At 34.3% G+C, this 27,265-nt stretch overlaps 1 protein-coding gene across 1 annotated transcript in view; it reads right to left on the reverse strand.

Annotated features, from left to right (window-relative positions):
• The window catches only part of LOC140155529 (uncharacterized), a 120,015-nt gene that overhangs the window by 41,766 nt on the left and 50,984 nt on the right, over positions 1 to 27,265 (reverse strand). The window contains exons 2-3 of the mRNA XM_072178408.1: positions 3,607 to 3,691; positions 1,625 to 1,667 (exon numbers count right to left, since the gene is read on the reverse strand). Of these exons, the coding sequence (XP_072034509.1) occupies positions 1,625 to 1,667; positions 3,607 to 3,687 (124 nt within the window). The 5' untranslated portion in view covers positions 3,688 to 3,691. The remainder of the gene's footprint in view (positions 1 to 1,624; positions 1,668 to 3,606; positions 3,692 to 27,265) is intronic.

The following is a 27,265-nucleotide window of genomic DNA, read 5'->3' on the forward strand; positions in this document are numbered from 1 at the left end:
CTATCGTGTCATTGAGGCGGTGTCTGAGGTACTCCCTCAGAAGTAAGAAATGTATGCATAATGAAGGCCCAATTGAAGCCATTTTAGAGGACATTTGTTTCACTATTATTGTATGCATTCTATATAACTTTTAACATTGTGTGTCCAATGCAGAAGCACGAAATAAAAGAGGGTGTCTGAGGGGGATCGCAGAAGTAAGAAACTTTGTGCAAACTGAAGGCCCAATTGAAGCCATTTGGTGGACCATTTTGGTACTATTATTGTGTACAATTTTAGTTTGAAAAATTCGAAAATGGGTTGAATGAAGGTCCAAATTAACCCCCTGAGCACTACCTGCCAATCTAGCATTGCCTCTGATTGGTCAATTACATGATATCTTCATTTCAATCACCAATCAGAATGGAGTTTTGCAAACAATGTTGCTGATTGGCCCTTTTTGACCAATAGGCAGGTAGTTCTCACGGGGTTTAGCCATTCGTAGACATGTTTTCACTATTATTGTAGCATACATGTAGGAGTTTCAAGCATTTTGTTTGAGTCTAATCCCATAAGGTAACGATAAAAGAAAACCCTGTTCTAAGGGCCCGACCTAAATTTCTAAAATATCAGGAACAAGTTTTTAGGGTATTTCCACAAATTGCAAAAATATTAAGCAGGTTTGCAATAATTACGAGCCCGGGGTAAAGTTTGCAAAAATAGCAAGATTATACCCGTACTATATACATTTAACATTACATACACAACAAACTGAACAGATTATTAGTACAACACATAATTATTTACAACAAAATCATCATTTTTGTTTTGCTATCGAATTAAATATTTGATTATGTAGCCAATTTTCCTTAAAAGATTGAATTATGAAAACAAAATTACATGTTTCTCCGCTGTGTTTTTAGACGCCTGTGTGGTTTTATGATCATTATATTATTCTCTTTCTTGAAACTGAATTAAATTATTAATCAACACTATTTCTCAAACCAATAATTTTTGAATCTAACACATTCGTCATAACTAATTTTAGGATTATTGATCTTTTTTCGAGGGTTGGGATGGACGCTTGGATTATTGGCGCCATTTTCCGACACCTATTATTTATCATATTCAATACAGAAGACAAGACAGGTCAATTATAGGAAGACATTCCAATTTTAAAGGCAGGTGGAAACCGAAGAACACAAAGAAACACTGAATGAGCGAATATGAACTGGACATCAAATGTACGTAAAGTCGTCTTGGAATGTCATGCGCGGGTTCGAACCCGGAACCTCTGTGGTACAAAGCGATGAACCGCTCCCTCATCTTTCTTCGAATGGACAGACATATTTCATGATGTAAAGGTTAATTGGAATATCACCGCAAATAAAGTGCAACCAATTTGATTAAAATGGTAAGTACTCTGGTACATGTAAATCTTACACAACAGAAGTACAAACTTTACTTCTGGTTGACTACATTCTTGAACTTCTTGCATAATATTGGTTCAGATTCTTATCTTTGCTAGTAGCGTAGCCAGCGGAGGAGCAGGGGCAAAGTGTCCCCTCGACAAAAAATGAAAGAGAAAATGTGCCCCACGGACTAGAAACGAACGAACATTTTGAGTAGCGAACCCATATATACTTACAATGTTTTGCTGCACCTTTTAGCCATGAATTCCTTTTTGATTCCTAAACAAAACAAACAGAAATCTTTAAAATAATTACTAAAATACTTTAAAGAGGTGAACCAAACCTGCCTGGTTATCAAATTAATAACTGACATTGTTTTCTCTTAATGTGACAGGTGCTAATTGGTGCAATACAATTAAAACATCAATAAGCATCAATGAATTCAAAGATAACCTTGTCAATGATTAATTTGATAACCAGACAGGTTTGGTCACCCCAGAAAAACTGCTTTGGTGGGCGTCCCTTTAAATGTTAACAATAATACAATAACAACAAACAGCTTGCTCATATCGAATTGAAAGTTATTATTAATTACAGGGTTGTAACTAGTAATGATGTATTTTTTTTTTGCAAGAGAGATAATACTGCGCTCAAAAAAGTATCCTTAAACTTGGGAAAAAATCCCAATTTAAAAACTAAACCATTTGGGTAACTTTATTTTTGTAATAGATGCAATATCTAATCTTGCACATTACCACTTCCGATTGAATCCAATATGACCTCTAGAAGTAAAGTTACAAGCATTTGAAAACACAATTTACCCAAATATGGTTTAGTTGTTTTTCCGTGAGTATAAGGATACTTTTTGGCGCAGTATAGTTAATATCTTAGCAGGAACAAAGCTTTTGTCGAATACTGTCTGTTACTTGTGGTGAAAAAGCTACACATATATATTAAATGTATTATTGTGTGTTTCCTATGAGGGTGTGTGGAAACAGTTTTTTGATTATTCTTAGACGCATAGAGCAAAGTCTAAATATTTGATTTCATGTTCTATGTGCGGCTGAAAACACAATGCATTTTTAACAGCAATATGAAAATTTGAAATGCTTCTTTTTCCAACAAATGGTACGAATATAATACATTTTAATACATGTTAGGTTAGTATTATATTAGCCTATATATTAAGGACACAATAGCAATAATCAGTATGCTCCGACTATATTTATAAATACGCACGTGACCACCTCCGCGCTGCCATAACAGTTTGTAGACATTAAGTCTCTAACTGACCTTCTACATAGCGGTGATCTTCCTATACATTTGAATGGAAACAACGTGAGACTACTGAGCAGCAAAATTCTCTTTTTTGTTCAACTTTTTCGTCGTTGAATAGTTTTTTCTCGTCGTCAAATACTTTCAAAATGTTGTATTCCATTCGGTTGCGTCCGGTTTCTATTGTTCTAAACAATGGTAACTGGGCGGAACTGGGCGGAACCGGCGGTCAACCGCCGAATGAATTTTTGATTTCATCCCTTAGCGCATGTTTAGGAAGCAAGTTTAACAAGCTGTATCAAACAATCATGACATCTGTTCATTGATAGACCCATAAACATGTAGCCTATAATGATTTCATACATTTATATATAAAAAGGAAATGATTTAACACTTTAAGACGACTATTAAGTCTGTTTTCATAAGATTACAGTCGCAACACATTGATTAGAAATATTGCGATTTCCAAACGTACATATCAAACTCCCTTGAAATCTTTTCAGAATCGCTCTCCTATGGTGGGATTTTAAATAGATTACACGGGCGTTTGATACCTACAAATCCTCCAAATCTACTAGTTATAACGACATTATTGTTTTTTATATAACCCGTACAAAGATTATTGTAATTTAATTAGCCAATTACTATGGATTATTTTTGTTTAGGCAAAAAGATTCCGCGTGAATGCAACAATCCATGTCCATTTCACTAACGACGTGTGTACCGGCATGACGTCAAATGACGACATTTCGGGTCTAATTGCAAGGGCTTGTGGGATTCGCCGAAAGGATCAATTCATCATTTCAAAAAAAAATCCCCAATAAGTCAAGCAATATACACATCGTTATCATCCATTTTCCATGCGCGTATTAAACAGCACAGTAACGATAGATTAAGAATGTTCTGAAATGGTCAATTAATTGTTATAAAATATTCTACTCACCTCTGCTGTTGCTAAGGCTTTTGATAATGAATCTAAAATTATAAGAAATACTACTATTCCAAAACACGCCATCAACCTCATTTTGCTGAAATGAAAAAAAGAAGAAGTAATAACATGAAAAGGATGATGAAAAAGATGCAATTTATGACATAAGAATACAACATAAATTAAGGAAATGAAAATTCAGATTGTTAGTAAGTATTTAAAGAACAAGTTATTCATCAGCTTCTTTAATTTACGTACACGCACTTCTAATAATAACCCCAATGTAACTCCATGATTTTGAAGAAGATCTAATGCATTATATTCAATCAAATAACAGAATATGATTAATACATGAGCACATTACATTAACATAATTTAGTGGTTTAAACCTTTGATCACAACACAAAAATTTGCGTACCTGGAATTTTCAGTCAATTCTTCGACTTTCATCAGTAGTTTGGCAACCCATTTAGAGGTCAGCGACCTTTCGGACACTTGACCCCAGAACGGTGTCCGAAAGGTCGCTGACCTCTAAATTGGGTTGCCAGTCTGCTGATGATGAAAGTCGAAGTGTCGACTGAAAATTCCAGGTACGCAAATTTTGTGTTGTGATCAAAGGTTTAAACCACTAAATTATGTTTACTACCAACACAGATGAACTTTCATTCTAAAATTAAATTAACGTTGAACTTGGGTGCATTGGAACGCTCCGACGTTCCTTACGTGCTACAATTTGAAGTGCGTTTTTTATTTTGTTCTTTTTTTTTAAAATAGTATTCAACTAAAATTAATATCAGGCTATCATCGTTGCGCATGTAGTAAGTTATATTAAAGTAAACATATAAATGGCAATTTATTATTCTTCCGATACAAGCCTTATATCAAACACTAATCACGCATCATACATTGATTTAATCAAATGTTTCCTTATTTACGGCATGTCCCTTTTAAGAAACACTCTTTTTTTTTTTTTTTTTTTATGAAATGCAAGTGAACAATAGCCCATGAGGAGTGGCACAAGTCAAGAACTTATATAGGCACCAAGGCATTATACAACCAAATGGGCCAATCAGTAGTTCGCAGCAGCTTAGGAACAACAAGAGTGAAGGGGTACAGTAAAGCACGTGAAATATGATGCTTATGCAATCTGCTCTTGAAGGATGGCATGCTGTTGTCTGATATGTCTTCTACTACTCCATCTGGTAGGCTATACCAAACGTGAATGGTAGTGTGGCTAATACAGAAAAAGCGTGCCTTTGCATTATACACAATCAATGCACTTCTGGCATTTGTCTAACGTTTGCTCTGATTGTACAACTGACACAACAGCAAAATGCACTGACATGGAACAGCTTCCTGGACCACATTCACAGCCCAATAACAGGCACCCAGCACAATAAATCTGTGCGTAAGTGGAATAGTGTGGAACAAGACCTGTTTCTTGAAGAAAGTGCATGAAAAGCAGAAAGCAGCCCCGTTCCACAATATTCCACTGAAAATTATCACCTGTGTAAGGATCTCTCACTGATCTTTTTGTGCTGGGTGCCAATCATTGGGCTGTGAATTTGGTTCAAGAAGCTGTTCCATGTTAATGCATTTTGCTGTTGTGTCAGTTGGACAACTGCTTGGTTACTGACTTGTGTTTAGAGTAGAGCATTAAAGTAATCCCTTGTGTAATTTGGTTCATTTTGATGGATAGGATTTTAAGATATGACCTTGTGAAAAATCTTAAGTTTCTTTTTGAGCTCAGTTTATTTAATTAAGTCACAATATGAAGGGTTTTTACAGTAACCGTTTACTTACGTACAGTATGGTAATTAACAATATTTGTAACAACGAAAGGACACATCAGATGAAGGGGTCAAGTGCCAAAAGATCTTGGAAATGTGGTGGTGAACTATAATAACTTTAATAATGGCTCTAAAACGTGTTGAAATACACACGAATGAATGAATAAATGAATAAATATATATATGTCAATTCACCAACGGTTGTTAACCGGTACTTAGATAGTTGACAGTCAATCACATGATCTACTTAAAGCCTCATGCATTGATCCCAGTGAAAGTGTAAACAAATTAAAATTGTGTACAATTCGTCGGACGCATCACATACTGGTCTATCTCGAAAAACACGCATTTCGAGAAAATCGCAATTGAAAATCTTCGTATTAAGTTAACCTTTCTATAATTTAATTAGACTATGGATTTTAATGAAAGTGGTTTTAAATTAAAGCATATACTTAACAAATTTATTTAAGTGGAATTTTGAATTATATTTTTGTATGCAGTGTTGCTTAAAACTACACTAAAGTTGTAGTTCTGTATGTGAAATAGTTAATTTCCCGATATCGTATTTAAAATTCGTTTCATACTGGTCTATCTTGGGGGCTCTCTCGATTTCGCGAACAATGATGTGATTTTAGACGCATCACATACTGGTCTATCTCGAGATAGACCAGTATGTAATGCACTTTCAATACGATATCGGGAAATTAACGATTTCACATACAGAACTACAACTTAAGTGTAGTTTTAAGCAATATTACATACATAAATATAATTCAAGATTCCACTTAAATAAATCTGCTAAGTATATGCTTTAATTTAAAACCACTTTCATGAAAATCCGTAGTCTAATTAAATTATAGAAAGGTAAACTTAATACGAAGATTTTCAATTGCGATTTTCTAGAAATGCGTGTTTTTTTCGAGATAGATCAGTATGTGAAAATACGTATTTTGAAAAAATCATAGATAGTTTAAATTAAACATTTTATAACTAATTATCTAGGAAAAATTGAGGTCTGTAATTTGTTGTATTTGAAGAGCTCCGTAAAAAAGAACTATATACCAATTTTCTCAAAAAAGTCAAAAATTCAAGATAGACCAGTATGTGATGCACCCGACGAATTGTTCAAAGGTGAAGGATTATTTGTACAATATTCTATTTTGTCTTTAAGGGCTGTAAAGAGAACGAACACTGGTTTGTATTCCAGAGGGAGGGTGTCTGTAAGAGGCACAGCCATCAAAAAAGGACTAACTGAGATCGCGCGCCAAAATAAACTTACTGCAGTAATTTTACTAAATAAATAAATAAATAAATAAATAAATAAATAAATAAATAAATAAATAAATAAATAAATAAATAAATAAATAAATAAATAAATAAATAAATAAATAAATGTTCTTCTTTCATGAAAACGAGTGCTCAATCCTATGATGGGGAGCATGCCATATATAAAATTAAAAGAAACAAATTATTCCATGTTCACTACGGTCTGTTTCGCCCAAAGGCTCCTCAGGTGAAGGAGAGAAATGTTAAACCTGAGGACGATACAACCAAACCCACAAAAACATGCAACTGTAGGAAACCCAAAGAGTGCCCACTAATGGGAAACTGCCTTGTCAAATATATCATTTACAAAGCAACCGTCACCACAGATAATGATTTGAAATCATACATTGGATTATGCGAAACCAACTTCAAAAACCGCTGGAACAACCACGAGTCCTCTTTCAAACTTGAACACAAAAGGAAAGAAACTGCTCTTAGCAAATACATTTGGGACTTAAAGGACAAGAAAACAAAATTCAGCATAAAGTGGTCGATACAAAAGGAAACCAACTCATACACCAATGTTTCCAAAAGGTGCCATCTCTGCATATGGGAAAAGTATTTTATCATCACTGCGGACAAATCTACTGCATTAAATTCTAAATCGGAACTCATCCGCAAATGTAGACATGCCAACAAGTTTCTCTTGAACAATGTTTTCTAATTATTATTATCCAATTCAACTGTCACATTTTACGTTTATATTATAAACGTTAAACATGTTTAAGGAGAAAAAGCTCCGGGCGCAAAACGGAGAAAATAAAAAATATATATATGTAAGCGACACCGTAAGCGACACGCAAGAAAGGGGCCAGAACGTGTTTAAGGTAAAACGCAAGCGAGCGTATAAAAATCAAGCGCGTTAAACATGTTTAAGGAACGCGCTAAACGCAATAACTAACTAAATAAATAAATAAATAAATAAATAAATAAATAAATAAAAATAAATAAATAAATAAATAAATAAATAAATAAATTAATTAATTAATTAATTAATAAATTAATTAATTAATTAATTAATTAATTAATTAATTACTAAAATTAATTAATTAATTAATTAATTAATTAATTAATTACTAAAAAATTAATTAATTAATTAATTAATTAATTAATTAATTAATTAATTAATTAATTAATTAATTAATTAATTAATTAATTAATAAAACCCAGATATCAATCAGTTTCAATACGCTTGAAAAATAAAGCAGTATAAGAAAACGAAATAATAACATGGTTTTGAACTAGAGCCGATCTGAGCATCATAGAAATCAATTGCAACGTCTTAGACCACTCGGCCACCCAACCATTACATCCTACTCGGGGTCAAAGAAATATATTCACCTCTGGCGTTACGCAATCATTGGCACATGCCTGTGGGTAAAGATCCTAAATCACAGCAGATGCATAAAGGGTCTATATACCTGGAGCCATTCTTACCAAATTAATATATAGAGTAGTATACGTCGTAGACGCAATCATTAATGCGGGATGTGATCGCCATTTATACACTCCTATATCAAAGCAGCCAATCAGAGAAGCTGTTAGAAAAGTACGAAACATGCATTGATTGTGTATATTGTGCACTCAGCGTACTACGCGCAGTGTTTCTCGCACGTTCGCGTCGCGTAGGATTGATTCATTTTTCGGGCGGGTTGATGCATTTATATTTGGTTCTGTTTCCCAACATTTTTAGTAATAATTTGTTATATAAAAAAAGTAAAAATCATGTTTGTTTTTCTTCTCGTGTATGAAATAGATTAATAAACTTGTATTACTTATTGCTCGAGAAATTAGACAAAAAATGCACTTGCGCTGATGCTGATGCGAGCCCCGAAGGGGGGAGTGCATTAGACGAATCAACATCAGCGCGCGTGCATTATTTTGTCTAATTTCTCTACCAATAAGTAATACGCGTTCATTAACCTATAACTCGTGCACTTTTTTGAGATATTAATACAGCACCAAAGACTACAGCTTTTCCAAGAGCAGCATTGAACCCTGAATTCAAAGGTAAATTTTTGGTTTTTAAAATAAATTCAAAGTAATTATATCATGAAAAGACCCACCGAGAGGAATACATTACTTATACAGAGCAAAGCCAATCTAAATTTTGTTATTTGCAAAAGCCGACGATCAGACGATCAATTCAAAAAGGAGCACGACCAGAATATCAGCGTTAATTCCATGGTAAGCTTAAAATGCATTGAAAGCGTCAAAAAGCAGTCACAAAATATGTGATATTTATACTAAGTAACTAAAACGCATTGTAACGTAGGTATGCAGAAAAGAGTTATATTAACAATAACAAAATATGTACCCAAAGTTTTGTCTTTTGCATGTCGCTTTCTTGAAATATCACCAAAATATCAAATTTAGGAAAAAACCGCCTCAAAATTTAAAACCAAAAAACATGAACATCAAAAAAATGCACATTCGCTCTCGGTGGCCCGTCATTACCTAGCACTGTGATTAGGGACTCCTCGTCGCTTCCCCTGTCCAGTTACCTATACTTTAAGTTTTCCCTTCACCTAGCCCTTAACTCACCAACGATTGTTAACAGGTGAGAGTTTACTGTCAATCCAATGATCTACTTAAAGTCCCATTCAGTGATCCCGGGGAAAGTATATACAAATTAATTGTGTACAAATTCTCAAAGGTAAAGGATAAGTTGTAAAATATCCTATTTTGTTGAAAAGAAATCGTATAAAGTTGTTCTCTAAAGCCAAGTTTTCTCAGCAATTAAATATCGTTGTGAGAGAAATGCAGGTGCGTTGGATGTAACTTTACATTATGTTTGTGTGTTTATACACATTTTTAGAATCCGTTTGAAAATCCTTGGTTTATATCCTTTTTATGCACCACGTTTCCGAAACCAAAAAACGTCAGGTGATAGCCTCTCCTTGTTTGTATTGTGCTACAAACCGATCAGTGAATTACGTTTCAATAAAATGTTTTAAATCACAATATGAATGCTCTATACAGTAACCTTCTTCTTACAATATGAAAATTAAAACTATTTAACAACGAGAGGACACATCAGATTAATTGAACAGGTCAAGTGCCAAAATATCTTGGAAATATCTTATAAAAATGGATAAAGTTAACTCACCGATGGTTGTTAACTGGTGATTAGATAGTTGACTGTCAATCACATGATCTACTTAAAGGCCCATTCATTATCCCAGTGAAAGTGTAAACAAATTAAATTGGTGTACAAATGCTCAAAGAATAAGTTGTAAAAAAGTATACACGGCTTTTGGATTAACCACTAGCAGTCTGTGTTAGCACGCTCCTAACCTGCATTTTGATGACTTTTACGATTTTCCGACTGAGTAAATCATTGAAAAATCCTTTAAGATACAAATTTACGAGTAGTTACTAGCTATTAGAGGCCTTATTTTGACATCTGCTTTTATTCTGATTTCTGAAGTTTGTTTCTTTACTTACAATGTTTCATATGATTATAAGGTCCATGATATATATCCAAAAGCAAAATTATTTCCTGAATTTATTTTAATTCATTATCAAAAAAAATTGGGAAAAAAACACACATCACACAATGATTCATGTTGTCTTGTAAGAATCACAAACTTTACATCTTCCACTCCCGAGAAAAACGGTAATTAACACAAAGGATGCATGGGCTGATATCAAAATCATTAATAGGAAGGCGTGTGGTGGAATCAGTCGCTAGGATTACAGCTCCCTAAATGACACACTTGTCCCCCATTCACTGGGGTAAGATGAAAGATGGAGAACTAAGATTGATGATTTTTTGAGAAAAATGTGGTGATGTTTTTCCCCCCAGACATGAATTACACATAATAATAATAACAATAAATTGAGGTCATTGACAGCACTATGTGTATTGGCCAGAAATAAACTTGTATCATAAATTAATAATTTTTTTTTTTCAAAGACTGATTACCAGAATTTAATCAGTTTTCCAGGAATTTAACAAACAATGTCTGATGCATACACATTTCACAGAATTCTCTCCGTTTTAATTTCAGTTTGTTTTTTTTGGGCAGAAAAAAAATCGCTAACCCTACAATTTCCTTTTATTTAAATGCAGATTTTAATCAAACGAGCAATTTTTATCAAACGCTGCATTGCCTGTGCCACTCATCTAATAGTGAAACAGAAGCATGCACTTAAATTACCTATCCCTCAATTCAAAGTACATAATTGCAATTCATGCCATTTTTGTAAGGTTTTTATTTTCACAATTTTTGCCATTGAACTTAAGGTGGTGTTAAAGGCAAGGTTTAGGGAAATCATGAATTCCAACATTTTTGCAAATTTCTCCAAAACCTTTCATGATACAATCTCAAGTGAGTTTGTACTTATGTTGGATCTTATAATAATGTGAACAGAAAAAGCGAAAAAATAACATGCAAAATATGCCTGTCCACGCAACTCAGCACTCAGCAGTGAGCAAGACTTTACATTATCCTCACCATGCAAAATTTCACAAACTTGAATTTGACACAAAAATTTTGCACATGAAAATAATTAACAGTACTGCATCTCTGCCACAAGCATGCCTGCCTACTCATCCTCCATATGATCATCCAGCAATTATTGGCTAAGACTTGGCCTGAATGGGATGAGGTTGACCCCTTGACCTGGTCTAAGTCAGGCATGAGTCATGCCGATGTCAACCAAGTGCCAATGAGTGTGTGGTTTGTGATGTGTGTGTGTAGTTTTTTAATGTTTTGATTACGTACTCGTACCAACAGCTTGAACAAATTCAGAAAACGCAATTTTTTTTACTTTCGCAAATTTTTCAACATTATTTACATTTTATTTAATTTTTTCCACAAATTAAAAAAAATTTCTTTTCCAGAGACACAATAAGTACCGGTATACCAGTGGCGTAACTCCTATGGGCTCTGGGGGGGGGGGGGCGCGCCCCCGGGCACCCGGGCTAAGGGGCACCCAAGCCTGGATAGCCTTTGACACGATAGTACTTTGTTATAGGAAAGAAGTGGAAACCTTTACCCACCACGCATTGAATTACTCTTCATTTGGGTGCCCCTTCAACACAAAATTTTCGCGCGCTGCACCCGCATTGCAACATATAAATTGTCATTTTAAAGACCTAAATTCAACTTGATTAAATACCAAATTAGTGGTATTTATGCGCATTTTCGCGCGCCCGCACGCAATTGTTTTAGGAAGAGGGGGTATTTTGTATTCTTGCCCCTGGACGTCATATGCTACGTCACTGCAGCTAGTGACGAGTCTCCAAAGTAAAGACATCAGAGAATATGAAAACATTTTGTTTTATTAACATGAACTGCATTGAAACATGATATAAATTTAATCTGAGGTAGGTCTACGGCTTTCAATACTAAAATTGATTAGCTCTGTACCATGTTGGTCAGGGGCACCCGAACTACTTTCGCCCCCGGGCACCCTGACCCAAAGTTACGCCACTGCGGTATACAACGCGAGCTATTCAAGAAGCAAAAGTATGGTACCGAGTAATCAAAACATACAACGTAGCTTTAAAAAACGTTGCGAATAACTTTTCCCTTTTGGTAGTATTTTGTTTTTTTGGGTTTTTTTTAAGGTGCTTTTTTGGCTTCAAAAAGGTGCTTTTTTGTACTTTACCTTTATTGTATGCATACAATCTTATTTGCACATTTTAACCAGGATGCCATTGCATAAATGTACACTTTAATTATCCCCTTCCTATATTATATCATATCAATTATTTAGGCCCACTGTATTTTAAAAATCATATTCCTCGCTCATTAATTTTAGAATTAGAAATTCCCACCGAATGGTTGCTATACACATGAAACCAAGATCACAGCATGTAACTTTTATTTACACAAAGCCAATCATTGACTTGGAAAAAGTCACCTCCAAGTACAGTGTAATTTCACAATCAATACACAAATTGATTGAATCCCCCACATTCATGTGTCTCATTAAGCGTACACCACAATAAGAACAATGAACATGGGGTATGTCATGAACACACACATCCTGTTTTTAAGATTAGACCACCAAGAATGTGCCTTTAAGCTGCCTTTTTATAAAATTCTTTTTGAATTATAAAAAATCTAACACTACAGGGGTTGTTGGAATTAATGATGAAAGTTTTTCTTGATTTTACCTTAACTTGCACCAAATTCAAGAAAAAAAAAAAATTGCTTGATAAATGAAGTTTCCCCCTTAAACACAATTTATAGGCCTGCTACTGCTAGGAATACACAATTTTGGAGGCCAAAATAAACACCTTGATTTGCCAAAATATGTGATTTCCCACCAAAAACACAAAATATAGGCCTACCTGATTTGCCAAACTTTTTAAAATTCAGAATTTTTGTAAAATTGGTAATTATTTTTCGCCAATTTGAGAGTTCCTGGGCAAGTTCCCCCCCCCCCCAATGTTGATTTTGAGCAATTGCATATTTCTAGCAGCCCCAGCCAAGATTATGATAATGACTTAGCAATTAGAGGGGAAGTGTGTGGGTGTAGTGAGGGGTAGGTGTAGTTGTGACATCACAGCCACTTATGTTCATCTCCTCAGATCATATTGTTTCCAAGCCACAACAAGTTATTACCTGTAAAAATAATCTTTTCTGTGTTTGCCAATGCCATGGGAGAATACAAATAGTTCATAGAATCTGTGAAGTAGCGATACACAGGACTTAGTGATGCAAAGATAATTTGATTGATTCCACATATCTTGCATATCTTTCACAATGACACTCATCTCAAAAGCACTTGGAATTTCCTCATTTTCCCATTATCATGTTTAGCAATAATCTGTTTGAGGTAACAACCTATTAGTTGAGGTAAACCTCTTCACATCACTTGTAAAAGGGTTAGACCCGAAACATCGTGTAATTTAATGTATTTTACATTATTATCAGGCGCTGTGCCAAACTTTGTTTACCCAACTGTCGACCATATATATATATATATATATATATATTTCACTGAGAAAAGATCTTATATACTTACAATATAATAATGAACACTATTTGTGATAACAAGAGATTCATTAAGGGTCAAGTGCCAAAAGAAAATGTCGAAGTGAACTTTAATAAATGGATCTAAAACGTCTTGAAATACGGACGGATGCTTTTAAAAAAGAATAAATTGTCGTGTTAAGGTTACACGAAGAAACGTATAAAAACGTATAAAAGACGTATAAAGTTGTTCTCTAAAACCGCGTTTTCTCAGCAATCAAATATCGCAGTGAGTCAAATGTTGGTGCATGGATGTATCTTTACATTATTTATGTGTGTTTATACAAATTTTTAGAATCCGTTTGAAAATCCTTCGTGTAAATCATTTTTACGCACAATGTTCACAAGATCAAAAACGCGTTCCATGCAGTTTTTTCAAATGTTCGCTCCGTATAAAACCACACCGAGTGATTGTTTTCTCCTTTTTTGTATTGTACTACAAATCGACCAAAGAAATAATGTTGCCATGGGGAAGAACCAAATACAGTACCGATTAAATTTCGAGAATCTTGTACCACAAAACACTGTTATGTTACATTATCGATATCTGGATTGTGGAACGTTAATTTTGATTTCTAACTGCCTACATTATTTCTCAAATGTCTGTCGCTTACTTTACCATTTGAATTTCACTCCAAATTTAAGCTACTTTTGCAAAAAACGAGGTTTTTCGCCATCGATACCTCCGACCGTTACAGCGGTAATGAGCTTGTTTATCATAAGAGCCTGGTATGCACTATTCCATAATACTTAGTCAGTTTGAGATCGATCAATTTCATGTATCCCCCAGTGGCTCAATCGGTTAGCGCGTCGGGCTCACGTTCGACTATATAATACTTTAGTTTTGAGCTGGAAAACTTTGGTACTTGTTCGAGTCCCTATGTGGTCCATTCCATTTATTTTATTTTATTTTTCTCTCACTTTTTTTCTTTTTTCTTGTTCGTTTCTTTCTTTCTGACTGCAGCGATTGATTGTTTTTGCCCCTTTTTTTTCATTATATAATTCAGGAATTTTAGGCTATACTAGTCTAATAGGCGCGGCGCGCGGCCTATGAATATATTTTTACAAATTAGTTTATAACAAAATATTAGTTGTTGGTTTTGTTATTGTTGTTGTAGTTATTGTTATAGGCCTATATCAGTATTTCATAATCAGGGTATAAATAGGCCTACTAGGCCTATTATAGCCTATAGAAGCATTGATTTATTTCACGACAGATAGGCCTATCATCCAGGGATAATTGAAAATTTAGAAAATCCAAGGAAAATTGCCGAAAACGCTGCACACAATCAACCCCCCCCATCAGCCCATATGGTCCTATCATGGTCGCCCCTCCCTATCCCTGCAACATAGGGCCTATATAGGATGACTCACGAGCCGCGGTTTGTCAGTGGCCCTAGTTCAGATTGATACACTTTTGTACAATGTTGTACGCATGAGTTCATTCTTTTCTGCATGGCTGTTTCCATTATTAACGTACGCCCCTCTGGAATCAAGCCTTGAAAATCAATTGTATTTAACCTTAACTAGACAATGTGGGTGTTAATAGGTGATGAGATAGTTGACTGTCAATCACATTTATTTAAAATACAAATTTACGAGTAGTCACTAATATATTATTAGTTTAAAAACGTTATTTGAGTTGAAATTGGTACCGCGTGGTGTATTCAAACACGTTTTCGAATTATGTATTGCGTATTAAGTGAGGAAAGCTGATTCAGACTGCAATTTAAACTGTTGCTGTCGTGACATGCAAGTCTCAAGGCTGAAGAAATAAAGAATGATTAGTAGCACCGAATATATTATCGTAAACAATGATATTGTTTTGGTAAAAATAAGATGTAAAGATTAATTAATTGTTTTCAACGACGAAGTGTACCGCGATTTTTTAATTATAGTCTAAAGGAATAATCTTTTAGTAGAAGTGGTAAAATGCTAATGTTATTTGTAAACGCGATAAAAAGTTATGAAACACAACATTTAAAGGAGTATTTCGTGATCCTAGCATCCTCTTTTTATGACATTTTTCAGTACATATCCACGAAAAAGCATATTCCCAAAATTTCAGTTGATTCCGATATTGCGTTTGCGAGTTATGCATGATTATGTGTATTACACTGCTCCATAGACAATACGTTGTAATTTCGTTCTGGTGCACCAGAACGAAATTCAAATTTCACGATATCTTTGCTAAACGAATTAATCTGCAAGAAATATTTTGAACATAAACATTATGTAGCCAGAGGTTTCCAGTGATATAAAAATCTCAACTTTTTTTTGAGAAAAGTGGGGGATGAGGCTGTGGATCACGAAGTGCCCCTTTAAATTGAAACTGACAAGTGTGCAAAGTATGGTCAATAATTCTGGGAAATCAAGTCATGGTGAATTGTCATGAATTAGACAAGCGCAATTAATACACAAGTAGAGATAAATAATAGACAGTTTCTATTTGGGAAAAATCGCGTTCCCAGCGGCAAGTTGATGTAAAAGTTGGCAACCAGCTAATTTTTTTTTTTTTTTTTAATTTGGGTATGCTGAACTCAAATCTGTTGTTTGCAAAGTAATATTTTGAAACCGTGACCCTCAAAAAGACCCCCCCCCCCAAATGACCCCATAAGATCGCATAGGATTGCATAACATTAATTTTATTCCACTAACACTTTCAAACATGTCAAATTTACGCCTCTGGCCCCATGGATCCTAGAAATGTAATGTTAGTGCATGTACGACCTCCCCTTAACGTTAAGAAGGTATTGAAGCGTGATAGGCTATCTCTCTTCAACCGGGGTTGACACGTTCTGAAATAGTGTGCTGTCAATAACACTCATAACAATGAAATAAATGTATCTATTTTTGTAGAAAGAGACTTAACAGGTGAATTATTTTTGTTTAAATTTGACTGAACGAGATCCCTCGATTGAATATCATAACTCAAGAACAAAAGTTTTGAGTTTGTGAATATGCATTGGTGTCTTAATTCATTATTTCCAACTTTTATACGGTAAAATCAGATTCAACAGAAACGTATTGTTCTTCCTTTAATTCGCACAATAAATGGGCTATTCCAGTTGAAATCCACACTACCCCTGTGGAAGATTTTGGAAATATTTTTCACAGAGGGAGTATGTTTTTCAAATGTAATTGGTTTGAGTTAATCATTTTGAAACCCATACTCCCTCTGTATTGTGGCTTTACACCTATCTTCCACAACTGGAGTGAGTATTTCAAATGGAAGTTACCCAATTGTCTATTCTGTTCAAAATTCATACTCCCTCTGTGGAAAACTATGTTAAATCTTCCACAGGGGTAGTGTGGATTTTAAATGGAATAGCACAATAAGGTAGCTGTTCATGAATTACGACCTAACAATCAAAGAGGTTGATTTCTAAATCATCGTGGCAATAATGACCCGCTAAGATGTTTTCTTTAATTTGAGATATAGTTGACGGCCAATGACGCAGAACTAACAAAGTTAATCACTAGAATGAGCCCAAAGGATGTATCTGCGATTAGCTTAAGTCGTTTGGTAGTAAAGACGCGCATTTTTTTTATGACGGATAAAAATTTCCCACCCATTCGTAGTTCTAGGGTTCAACAGATTGATATGAGATTCAGTATTAGATTACTATTTTTGGTGATGGTTAGCGCTGTGTATCAAAAGGACGAATTTTTTATTGTTTAGATGCCTTCCTCCGCGACGAAAAAAAAAAAAAATACAATCTAACGTCATAATTACTATAAACAAATGATACACACCAATGCAGTAAATTACAGGTAAAAAGCATGAAGAGTCAGAGACGTGTTTGTCAATGCAATTAATTAAATGTAAAAAGCAATTAGGATCAGTGATGTGTTTGACAACTCGAGATCACCGAGCCCAGGTCAAGTGCCGGTCTTGGAAAATGCCACAGTGGATGTCAATGACAGTTTATCAAAATGTTAATAATTAGTATTTAAAAAACGATAATTCAATTAATCAAACTACATGCCAAACCGGCGATCAACTAAACTGATATAAAGGGCGTTGGCTCTTATGAAAGTGGTTCCTTGTTATGCAAATGAGAGAGTTTACGCTCCATAACTTTCACACAGAGATTCGGAGGCTTGCTTTTTGTTATTTCCCTATTTCTCGTTTTTTACAGATAAATGAGCTTGAAAAGAGTCTTCCGCACGACAATACAGTGCGGACATATGAGCTGAATTGTTGGTAAAAAAAGTAATGTAAAAAAGGAATATCAGCAGGCATTCTGGCAGATATGGTAAGCCACCAGATGTGCCGACGATGGGGCTTGACGTGATTGCTTTTAATTATAATAATAGCAAATAATAGACCGTATACATGAGATAAGCTTTTGCGTTGTACACAATAAGGACAATGAAATTGTTTCTAAAATGTTAAGATTAATTTTAATGCTAATTTTATTGCACAGGCAAAGGAAGCCTGACTGCTTGTTTTGAAATAGCAGAGTCGGAGGTTTCAATAAAATCAAACTGAAGCATCCTATGTATAAAAGACTATAAGAATATATGGATATTAATTGGACATCATATATACAGCAGGACCTACATATAGGCTGGCGAAGTTACGTAATTAATCGGATTAACTACCATAGCAATGGGTACAAACAATTTTGAATATACCGCGCTGCACCAGAAGCAGGTTGCACTCATTACCTGTCTTCAATCATATAATAGATTGAATACAATACCGCTCTTTTCAAAGAGACTAATCTTACAGGTGCAAGTAATTAGCATTTCTTTGACATCTATGGTTCAATGCAGAGGTACTGCATGAACGTAGTAGTGTAGCGCGATATAATCAAAAATTGTTTGTACTTATTGCTATGGTCGTTAATCCGATTATTACGTAACTTCGCCAGCGTATAGACCCTATCGAATTTACTCAGCCGGAATGGAATAACAATTGAAATGCCAGACATGTTGGTTCTTAGTTCTAGGTGACAACTGCATATAAACACATCAACAAAAATGAGTCCCCCTTGCAATATTTCGTCATAGCATTGTGAGGTTTCGTTTTGTACCAATAAAATTAACTTTGAAATAATTATGTGACTGTTTACTAAATGTTGTGTGAAAATGAAAGATGTCCATGACTTCAGGGCTGACTGAGCCCATATTGAAGACAAAAACTGCCCTTTTCAAAAGTCACAAAATACCTGTTTATCATGATCACACTATTATAAAGCTATCATATTCCCGTACAACTCGCAATCAAAATATTAGCACACAAATTAAGTCTCGAAGACTACGGATTGTATTATTTAAAATGCTTTTTATGCTTCCGTCCTTTTCAACAACGCAGTATCGATCCTCGTTCAAATAAAACAAAGTCGACATATTGAAATCGTAGCAAAACTTCGACAACTACGATAAAACGTAACTTTCAGGTGCGCGATATGTTGGCCAATTATTCTGAGAAATGTAGTGGCGAATTTAAATAGAATCTAAAATGTAATAAAAATATTACACACAAATGTTTGTAAAGATGGTCCAATATTGAAGTGTGTTAACTCGCCAATGGTTGTTGACACGTGATGCTATGATGGGCTGTCAATCACGTAGCATATGTTGTAAGATCAATCGCAATCTGATATACTGAGTGTTATTTTGTATGCTGTTCATTTTAGAGTACGTAAGTGCTAGTCATGGTACAATCATGATTTCTGTCACCAATAAAAGAAGTAACTATGACTTTAAAAGTCATCAGGGTTAGAAAATAAGCAGATGAATTTCTACCGAAATCCAATAATAATCTGATGGAATGAAATGTAGCCCGAATTATCTTTGAAAAAGAGAAGGGTATTTTTTTTTATTATTGTAGGAGGAAGTTGTCCAAGCGAATGTTGTGGACTACTAAGTATAGTGTATGTATAATCAATTTGAATACATAAAATAACGAAGTCTTTTACCCATTATGCAATGCTTTTTTTTTCGTCTAGTCCATTACATATAATATGTAAATATTATATTCTAAGAGGCCGTAGTTGTGTGCCCTGGTAGAGGATATTTTGGGAATGCATGAGGACAATGAATATTTGACAGGATGAAGTTCGGTGGTTTCATAGAAATAAAGGGAATGGAAAGTATATGTGGTGTGATCAAGCAAAATCAGTCTGAAGTCGGACAAATTCAATTTTCAGTTTCTTATAGGATTGTAAACAGCATATGCAAATCTACATTTTACAGAAAACTCCATTGAATTTGGACAACCAGTTCAAAAGATATGAGAAAAGATATGAGCAGTTAAAGAGTATCCAAACAATAGGAAACAAAAGGTGTTATATGCTTATTTGTGGTGTTCTTTCGGGAGCACCATGTAAGTTGCGATAGCTGCAGTGTCCAATTTTCGTAGTAGCTAACCTTTTCCGCTTGAGCAAAAAAATCAAGGCCCTAACAAACTAACTGGTGTGGTTGAGGAATAAATCAGCTATCACATACTTTTTGAATGTTGAAAATTGACCACACCGTTCTTGAAATACGAAACTCCCTCGTTTTCAAGCCTTTCCACGGATTCATATATCAATCGATGATCTATATTCGGAGTGCTAATCACTGCGCATCATCAGCGCATGAGGTATTTGACTCCGTGGAACGGATTGAAAATGAGGTAGTTTCGTAAAATTCTTTTATTTCAAAAACATGTCTGCCATTTCAATTGTCAAAACTCAAAAAGCATGTGATAGTTTATATATTCCTTAACCGCATCAATTATTTATTTATGTTTGATGTATGCGATAAAATACCCAAATAATTCAGTTCCCGACGACACAATTATTTCAGGAACACCTTCTTAACGTCCGCAAGACGTCAAATACTGTGACCTCGCCTTAATACGGAGGGGAGGGGAATGACGAATTTCAGGAATGCCTTTTAAATATTATTATTATTATTATTATTACCAACACTCATTAAAGATCACAATGAAATCGGGAATAAGAGGATTATGATTAAGGAAGAGCCCATACTTTATTTATTATCATTTATATTTTACCTTTTTTACTTTAAATAGCTCTGGTTTGCAGGAAATTGGTTTCATCTTCAACAGTACTGAATGGTTAATTAACTATCGTAGACAATCACAATCAGTAAATGTTAAGGGGTACTACACCCCTGTGGTAATTTGTGACTATTTTTGCATTTTCTCAAAAATAATAATACAGTGGTAACAAAAGTTATGTATATTATTGGGGCAAGGAATCCAATTACTACACCGAAATTTCAGTGACTCAAGACAAGCGGTTCAGTATATATGATAGGAAATGAGGTACATCCTAGATGTACCTCTTTTATTATCATAAATAACGAACCGCTTGTATTGGGTCACTAAAATTCCAGTGTAGTAATTGGATTCCTTGCCCCTATAATATACATAACTTTTGTTACCACTGTGTTATTAGTTTTTGAGACAAAAATGCAAAAATAGACACACATTTATCGAGGGGTGTAGTACCCCCTTAAGGTTATAAAACCCTAGGATTTCTCAACAGCGAAAAAATGTGTCAAAAATAGGAATTTTCGTGAATAAAATTCGTCATATCTTTAATTCATATTCTATGACCGCCAGCGCGTAAATTGAATTATCGTTGTGCTTGAAATGAATATCATATTATTTTCAAGCGCACTTCCTGTTAAAATGATAACGTACCCCTCAAGAGGGATATAATGACAATTTAATTGTGAATTTAATCCTACGTCATGGTTACATTCTCTCGTCATATTTCCTGATTTAATTTTATTTGATATTAATGTTATCTGTATAAGCGTAAATATGAGATTATTCGCAATCATGAGTCTTTGAAATATTCATGTATTGCTCTTTGATTTATTTTAAAAATCATCGTGCGTACAATTCTTTATAAACTATCAATGAAAAAGAGAAACTTTTTTCTATAAACGTTTACAACAGGCTTGATGCTCATATCAATAAAATATAAATAACCAATCCATGCGTTTCTGTTTGTGCGTTCAGTTAGGATGCCAGTCCTCTGATCAAAGAATAAAAGATATGTTTAATAAAGATTTAGTGCTGTCCAAAACCACTCTAAAATATTCTATTCTGATGAAATTTATATTTTTATTTATAAATTTGCTTCTTGATTCAGGTGTGGCTGATTGACGTGTTTGAAAAATTGTTAAAACATTTTTTTGGTCAAAATGGTACAAATTAAATGAAACATTATGTGGTGTTGACTCTGTTTGATATCAATGAGCGAAACATATGGCCACGTAGTTTAAATATAATATACTATTATTAAAGTCATAATGTACGATCTTTTTTCAGAATTTACCTTTATTTTTTTCAAAACCGATTTTTTGGCATATTTGTAATACTTACACACGTTCTAACTTAAATCTATGAGCAAACTGTCAAATTCGTCCTATTTGTAGCAAAACAGGACGATTTTCTGTTGGTCCGACATAAAGTCATAATTTTAGATTATGACTTTATGTCGGCCACGATCGCAAACCGTAGTCTCGTACAAAACTAGCTTGGTTACGCTCCCTCCACATGTGGAGGGAGCGTAACCAAACTGGCCGCGTAGGAGACTAACTCTGAGGCCGCACTCGCTGTCCTAATCCAAATAGTGCGAGATGTTTCGAGTGATAGAGGTGAAGTTTATGATGTTGTTTCTTTGCAAATTCCCAATGTTTTTCGCGTCCAAATGTATTGGGAACTTTCATGATGATTGCATATTATCATTTTAGAAGAAAAAAAGAAAAATCTAAAAATTTAAAAAGATCGTACATTAAGGCTTTAATAGATGTGCGCTTTCCATAGCATTGTGGGTCTAATTGCTAAATGATGAATTCATGAGAAGACCATAAGCCATTCTGACCTTGATTAAATAAAGCTCAAAATCACTGACAATGACAACGTAGTGGCGTGAATGATTACGTACGGTTGCAACCTCTTAAAACCACTCATATAAGAGAAAGAAAGCTAAAATAACAGCAACGTGATGGTTTCTGAGCATAAAATAACAAAATGTGTCGGTGCTAAAAGTCTTTAAAATCACTTATATCTGGACTAATTCAAAAAACCATGAATCACTATACAGCACCATAATTGATGCCATTGATGTATCTTGTCCATCGATGTATGGACAACCTCAGTATCATTACATCGTGTGTCTCTTTCTTTGTCTCTATGGTATTGGATTTATATATTTTTTTCTAGATGTCTATTTGTAATGTCTCTGCGATTAATTTTGTTTCATTCTCTCATTCAATGTTTTCTTTCTATCAGTATCTCCCCCTCATGTAAGAAACTGAATATATACTCCCGCGTTGAAATGTCTTTCCGCGGTAACAATTATTGAATATTGACGAGGGATCTGTTCGATATATTTTGAGAAAAAAGGAGATTCATGACTCAATGGACAATCGCCCGAAATCTGGACGGCCGAAAAAAAACCACCAATATAATAATAACAACCGAACCCAAATAGCGTTTGTATCAAACATTGTTGATGGTTACCAGCAGCGCAGTCGGGATAACTGCAAGTCGATCATGAGAATTTTTTGATAGCAACAGGGTATTGACGTCATAATGAGCCTCATTAAACAGCGCCGCCACTTTTCCATGGAATTTTACTGTGTAATTTACCGAAAAATAAGGATATTTTTTCTTTATTAATTTTTGTAATAAATGATGGTTCCAGGTTCCTGCAATTATGATTATTATTGATTAAAGGGTTTATATTTTAGTAACAGTTAGGTTTGATACGTTTTCCATTTGTAGTATCATTACAATTTAACATTTTCTGCTGTTATAGGAGAGGTGCGGAAAGATATTTCAACGCGGGAGCATATATATAATTTGACTTTAAACCATTTTTACAAAACACATTAATACAACGACTAGTATATATTTCACTATACCAGTAATTGAATTTATTAAATTATGACAACATCCAAAAGTTGTCAATAAAGTCAAATTTAAAAGGGTTAGACAACGATATGTCAGATAATGTCTGTCATGGCACAGAAAACACGCAAACACACACATACACCTACATAATGAAGAGCTTATTTCCAAACCGTGTTAAGTCCACAAACCCATGTTTCTGATTTACCTGTGCAATGTTGCAATGGGAGGTATTATAATTTCAGTTCGATGATCCATTACAAACCAAACAGTGGATGGACGCACAGTAACAATACTGTGTGAGGATTTGTCTCCCAAATGAGAACAATAGTCTGCATATTGATATTATTATGCAGCATTGTTATGGTAAATAATGGCTTGTTGATGGTACAACTCATTGTTGTTAATGTCAAACTTGTCAAAGTAATTGTGATTGTATCACACAAGTAAATGAGACACATGGGGTTGTGGACTTCTTCATATACGCATCTACAGATTGAAGAAGACGGAAGAGGAACATACAACAACTAAGACATGGTTTTTTTAAGTTAGCAACTATTTTAAACTGTTGCGATTTGATAGTTCACAGCATCTTGCGAATGGTAGTAAGCTTTGGCAAAAATTGCATTGATCATTTCATAGCGAGTGTGTAAAAGAATTCAAATTTCACAGATATAGTTTTGCAGGTCTTGTGGTTCTTGAGTTATGTTGTAAAGAGGGCTTTAACAACAACACTTTTGTAAAACTAAACGTCCATAACTCATTAACAACAAAAAATGAAGCAAGTTTACAACGTATATAACTCGTACATATGATTTGTAAAATAAATTTTGCAAAACATCAAAGTATTATTTTTAAATAATATATTGATTTAGATAATGAAAATCAAATTGGTTTTCGGCTGCTTCGACCTCGTCTACCTTTAAATATGCATCATCACTGGAAATTTGTCAAGAAAATTGTATTATAAATTCGATAGCATTTTAGGTTATGATGAAGTTATGGGTCAAATTAAGAGCCACAAGATTAGTAATCCTTAAATCTATTATGATGCATATTACTGTTGGAAATATTTTTGATTAAAGAAAAAAAAAATGGTTAAAGACAGACGCACGCAACGGGTAAAACCTAAAGTAGCCTTGATTTTAAAAGCGTTGATGCTGAACGAGGCTAGAAAACGTTTGCATCATTGAATCTTAGTATGTAAGAAACATTAACAATCAGGCACCACCTGCATGTTTAAGCCAATTAGGGCCCAAATGACCGTTACGTGTAAAACAGAAACATGAGTCGCCATATCAAATTGGTGTCTTTATTCGTGTAGAGTTGAATAATGTTATCAAAGAGAAGATAAACAAAATTCTACCAAACTTTTGTAGTTTTATTATCCTGGGCCTAGAATTTTGGATTGTATTGTATTTTGTTGTCGATGCACTTCGTAGTTTTATCATATTGTATTGTATTTGTATCTGTTTTCTATTCTATTCTGTTCTATTCTATTCTATTCTATTCTATTCTATTCTATTCTATTCTGTTCTGTTCTATTCTATTCTATTCTATTCTATTCTATTATATTCTATTCTATTCTATTCTATTCCAATTTTCACATTAGACTCGGTTAAAAGCGACAAAACTCAGCAAAGCAGAACAGCTAGAAAGAAAGATGGAGCCTATGATACACTGAGAACTTTCAATTGTTGAGAATAACAAAGTAAAACAAATACTGGGTATCGTTTCAAAATCATAAACTTCGATGGGCCCTGTCAAGTCGTATCCATAGGAGTTACAAAAAATTGCAAAAACTAGTTGCCGCAAGAGTAGTGATGTAACAGGATTAATTAGCACAGCTATAGGTGAAAACAATTTTTGAAAGTGCAGTCAGCGACTAAATACAATACCGCTCTTTTCAAAGACATTAATCGTACATGTGCGAGTGAATGATACATGGACTCTGCATAATGTGAAATTTCAAAAAAAATACGATCCGGGTCTTTATGCCTATTGTTTGATAATCAATGGCACCATACACAGTTACAGCGTACGTCTAGTGCAGGGCAATACATTCAAAAATTGTTTCCACCTTTCGCTATGGTATTTAATAATGTTACATCACTACTTTTTAGCGAATTGTTATGCACTTTGACAGAATAGACCCTATCGAATTATTTTCAACCGGAACGGCGTACGGGCGTAACAATTGAAATGGCAGACATGTTAGCTGTAAGTTTTAAATCACAGAGGGACAGGTCTGTAGTTCGATTCCACAACCATATCACCTGTTTTGTTATATTATAACGCAAATTGCCCCGTGGTACCTTACGGAAGACCAACTTTTATTTTAATGAGGACGAGTGATATGTGATGCGATCAAGCAAAATCAGTCGGAACTCGCAAATATTGATTTTGAGATATAGCCAAACAAAGGTGATATTTCCTTTTCTTTTCTATTGTTTTGGAAACTCTGTAATTACTCATATCTTTGGAACTGGTTGTTCAAATTCAATGGAGTTTTCTGCCAAATGCAGCTTTGTGAATGATTTTTACTATTTTGTAAGAAACTGAAAATGTAATATTTCCGAGTTCCGACTGATTTTGCTTGATCGCCTTATATTATAGCGTTTGTTAGGGTCTATTGAACAGAGCCAACATGTGCAGTTGGTCACTTCCTGACAGTGATGATATATGTGATGCGATCAAGCAAAATCAGTCGGAACTCGGAAATATTACATTTTCAGTTTTCTTATAAGCATTTACAAAGCTGGATTTTGAAGAAAACCCCATTGAAATTGAACAACTAGTTCCAAAGATATGAGAAGTTAAAGAGTTTCCAAAACAGGGTGAAACAAAAGGAAATATTTGGTTTGTTTGGCTTTATCTCAAAATCAATATCAAGTAAGTAATGATCGAGAAACTAACCACAACATATATATGTAATAGTCCGTTAGGTAACAAAGCTAAATACGAGTCGATACATATAGTTATAACTATTCTTTATTAGATTGAGATAGCAGTGCAATCCCGGGAGTGCAATACTTTGAGACCATTTTCATCAAGATTGGAGCATTTTATTTATTTTGATCCTTGTGGCCCTTGAAATTTTACCTTTGAACGAAAACTCAGGAACGAAAATCCAAACTATACATTTTCTGAATCTTTATTATTAAAGGAATATTTAGGTATGGGTTTAATAATTATTTGAGCAGTTTTGAATTTTGACCTTGGAAATCTTGAATTGCCCAGGGGCGACAATTCTACACCCTCTTTAATCTCATTTTGAACCACCTATAAAATATAGACTTAAAGCTAGTACTTATGTACAGCTAGTATGTACGAATGGTTTCGCCTCATGCACCTGTTGGGAATAGATATTTCGATTTGAATCACATAATTTAACTTCTAGCGTGAAAACTCCCGGAAGCTGACCATATTCTACGTTGGCTACAGTCTTTTATATTAACATGTTTGTATACAACATACAAAATATATATTTCACACATCGTGATCAGTAGTATGAAAATTGCAAGTGCTTTAAAAACCACCTTTTGCATAATTTTATTAAACGGAGTTAAATCTATTACTTATCTATTACTTATTTGTAAGGGAAGTCATGTATAATTCTAGATATTGGGTTTTTTTTTAGCATTTTAGCAACCTTTACAGTAAGTCCGGCATTCAAG

Source organism: Amphiura filiformis, chromosome 6 (assembly GCF_039555335.1).
Source record: "Amphiura filiformis chromosome 6, Afil_fr2py, whole genome shotgun sequence".
In the NCBI taxonomy this organism is placed as follows: Eukaryota; Metazoa; Echinodermata; class Ophiuroidea; order Amphilepidida; family Amphiuridae; genus Amphiura; species Amphiura filiformis.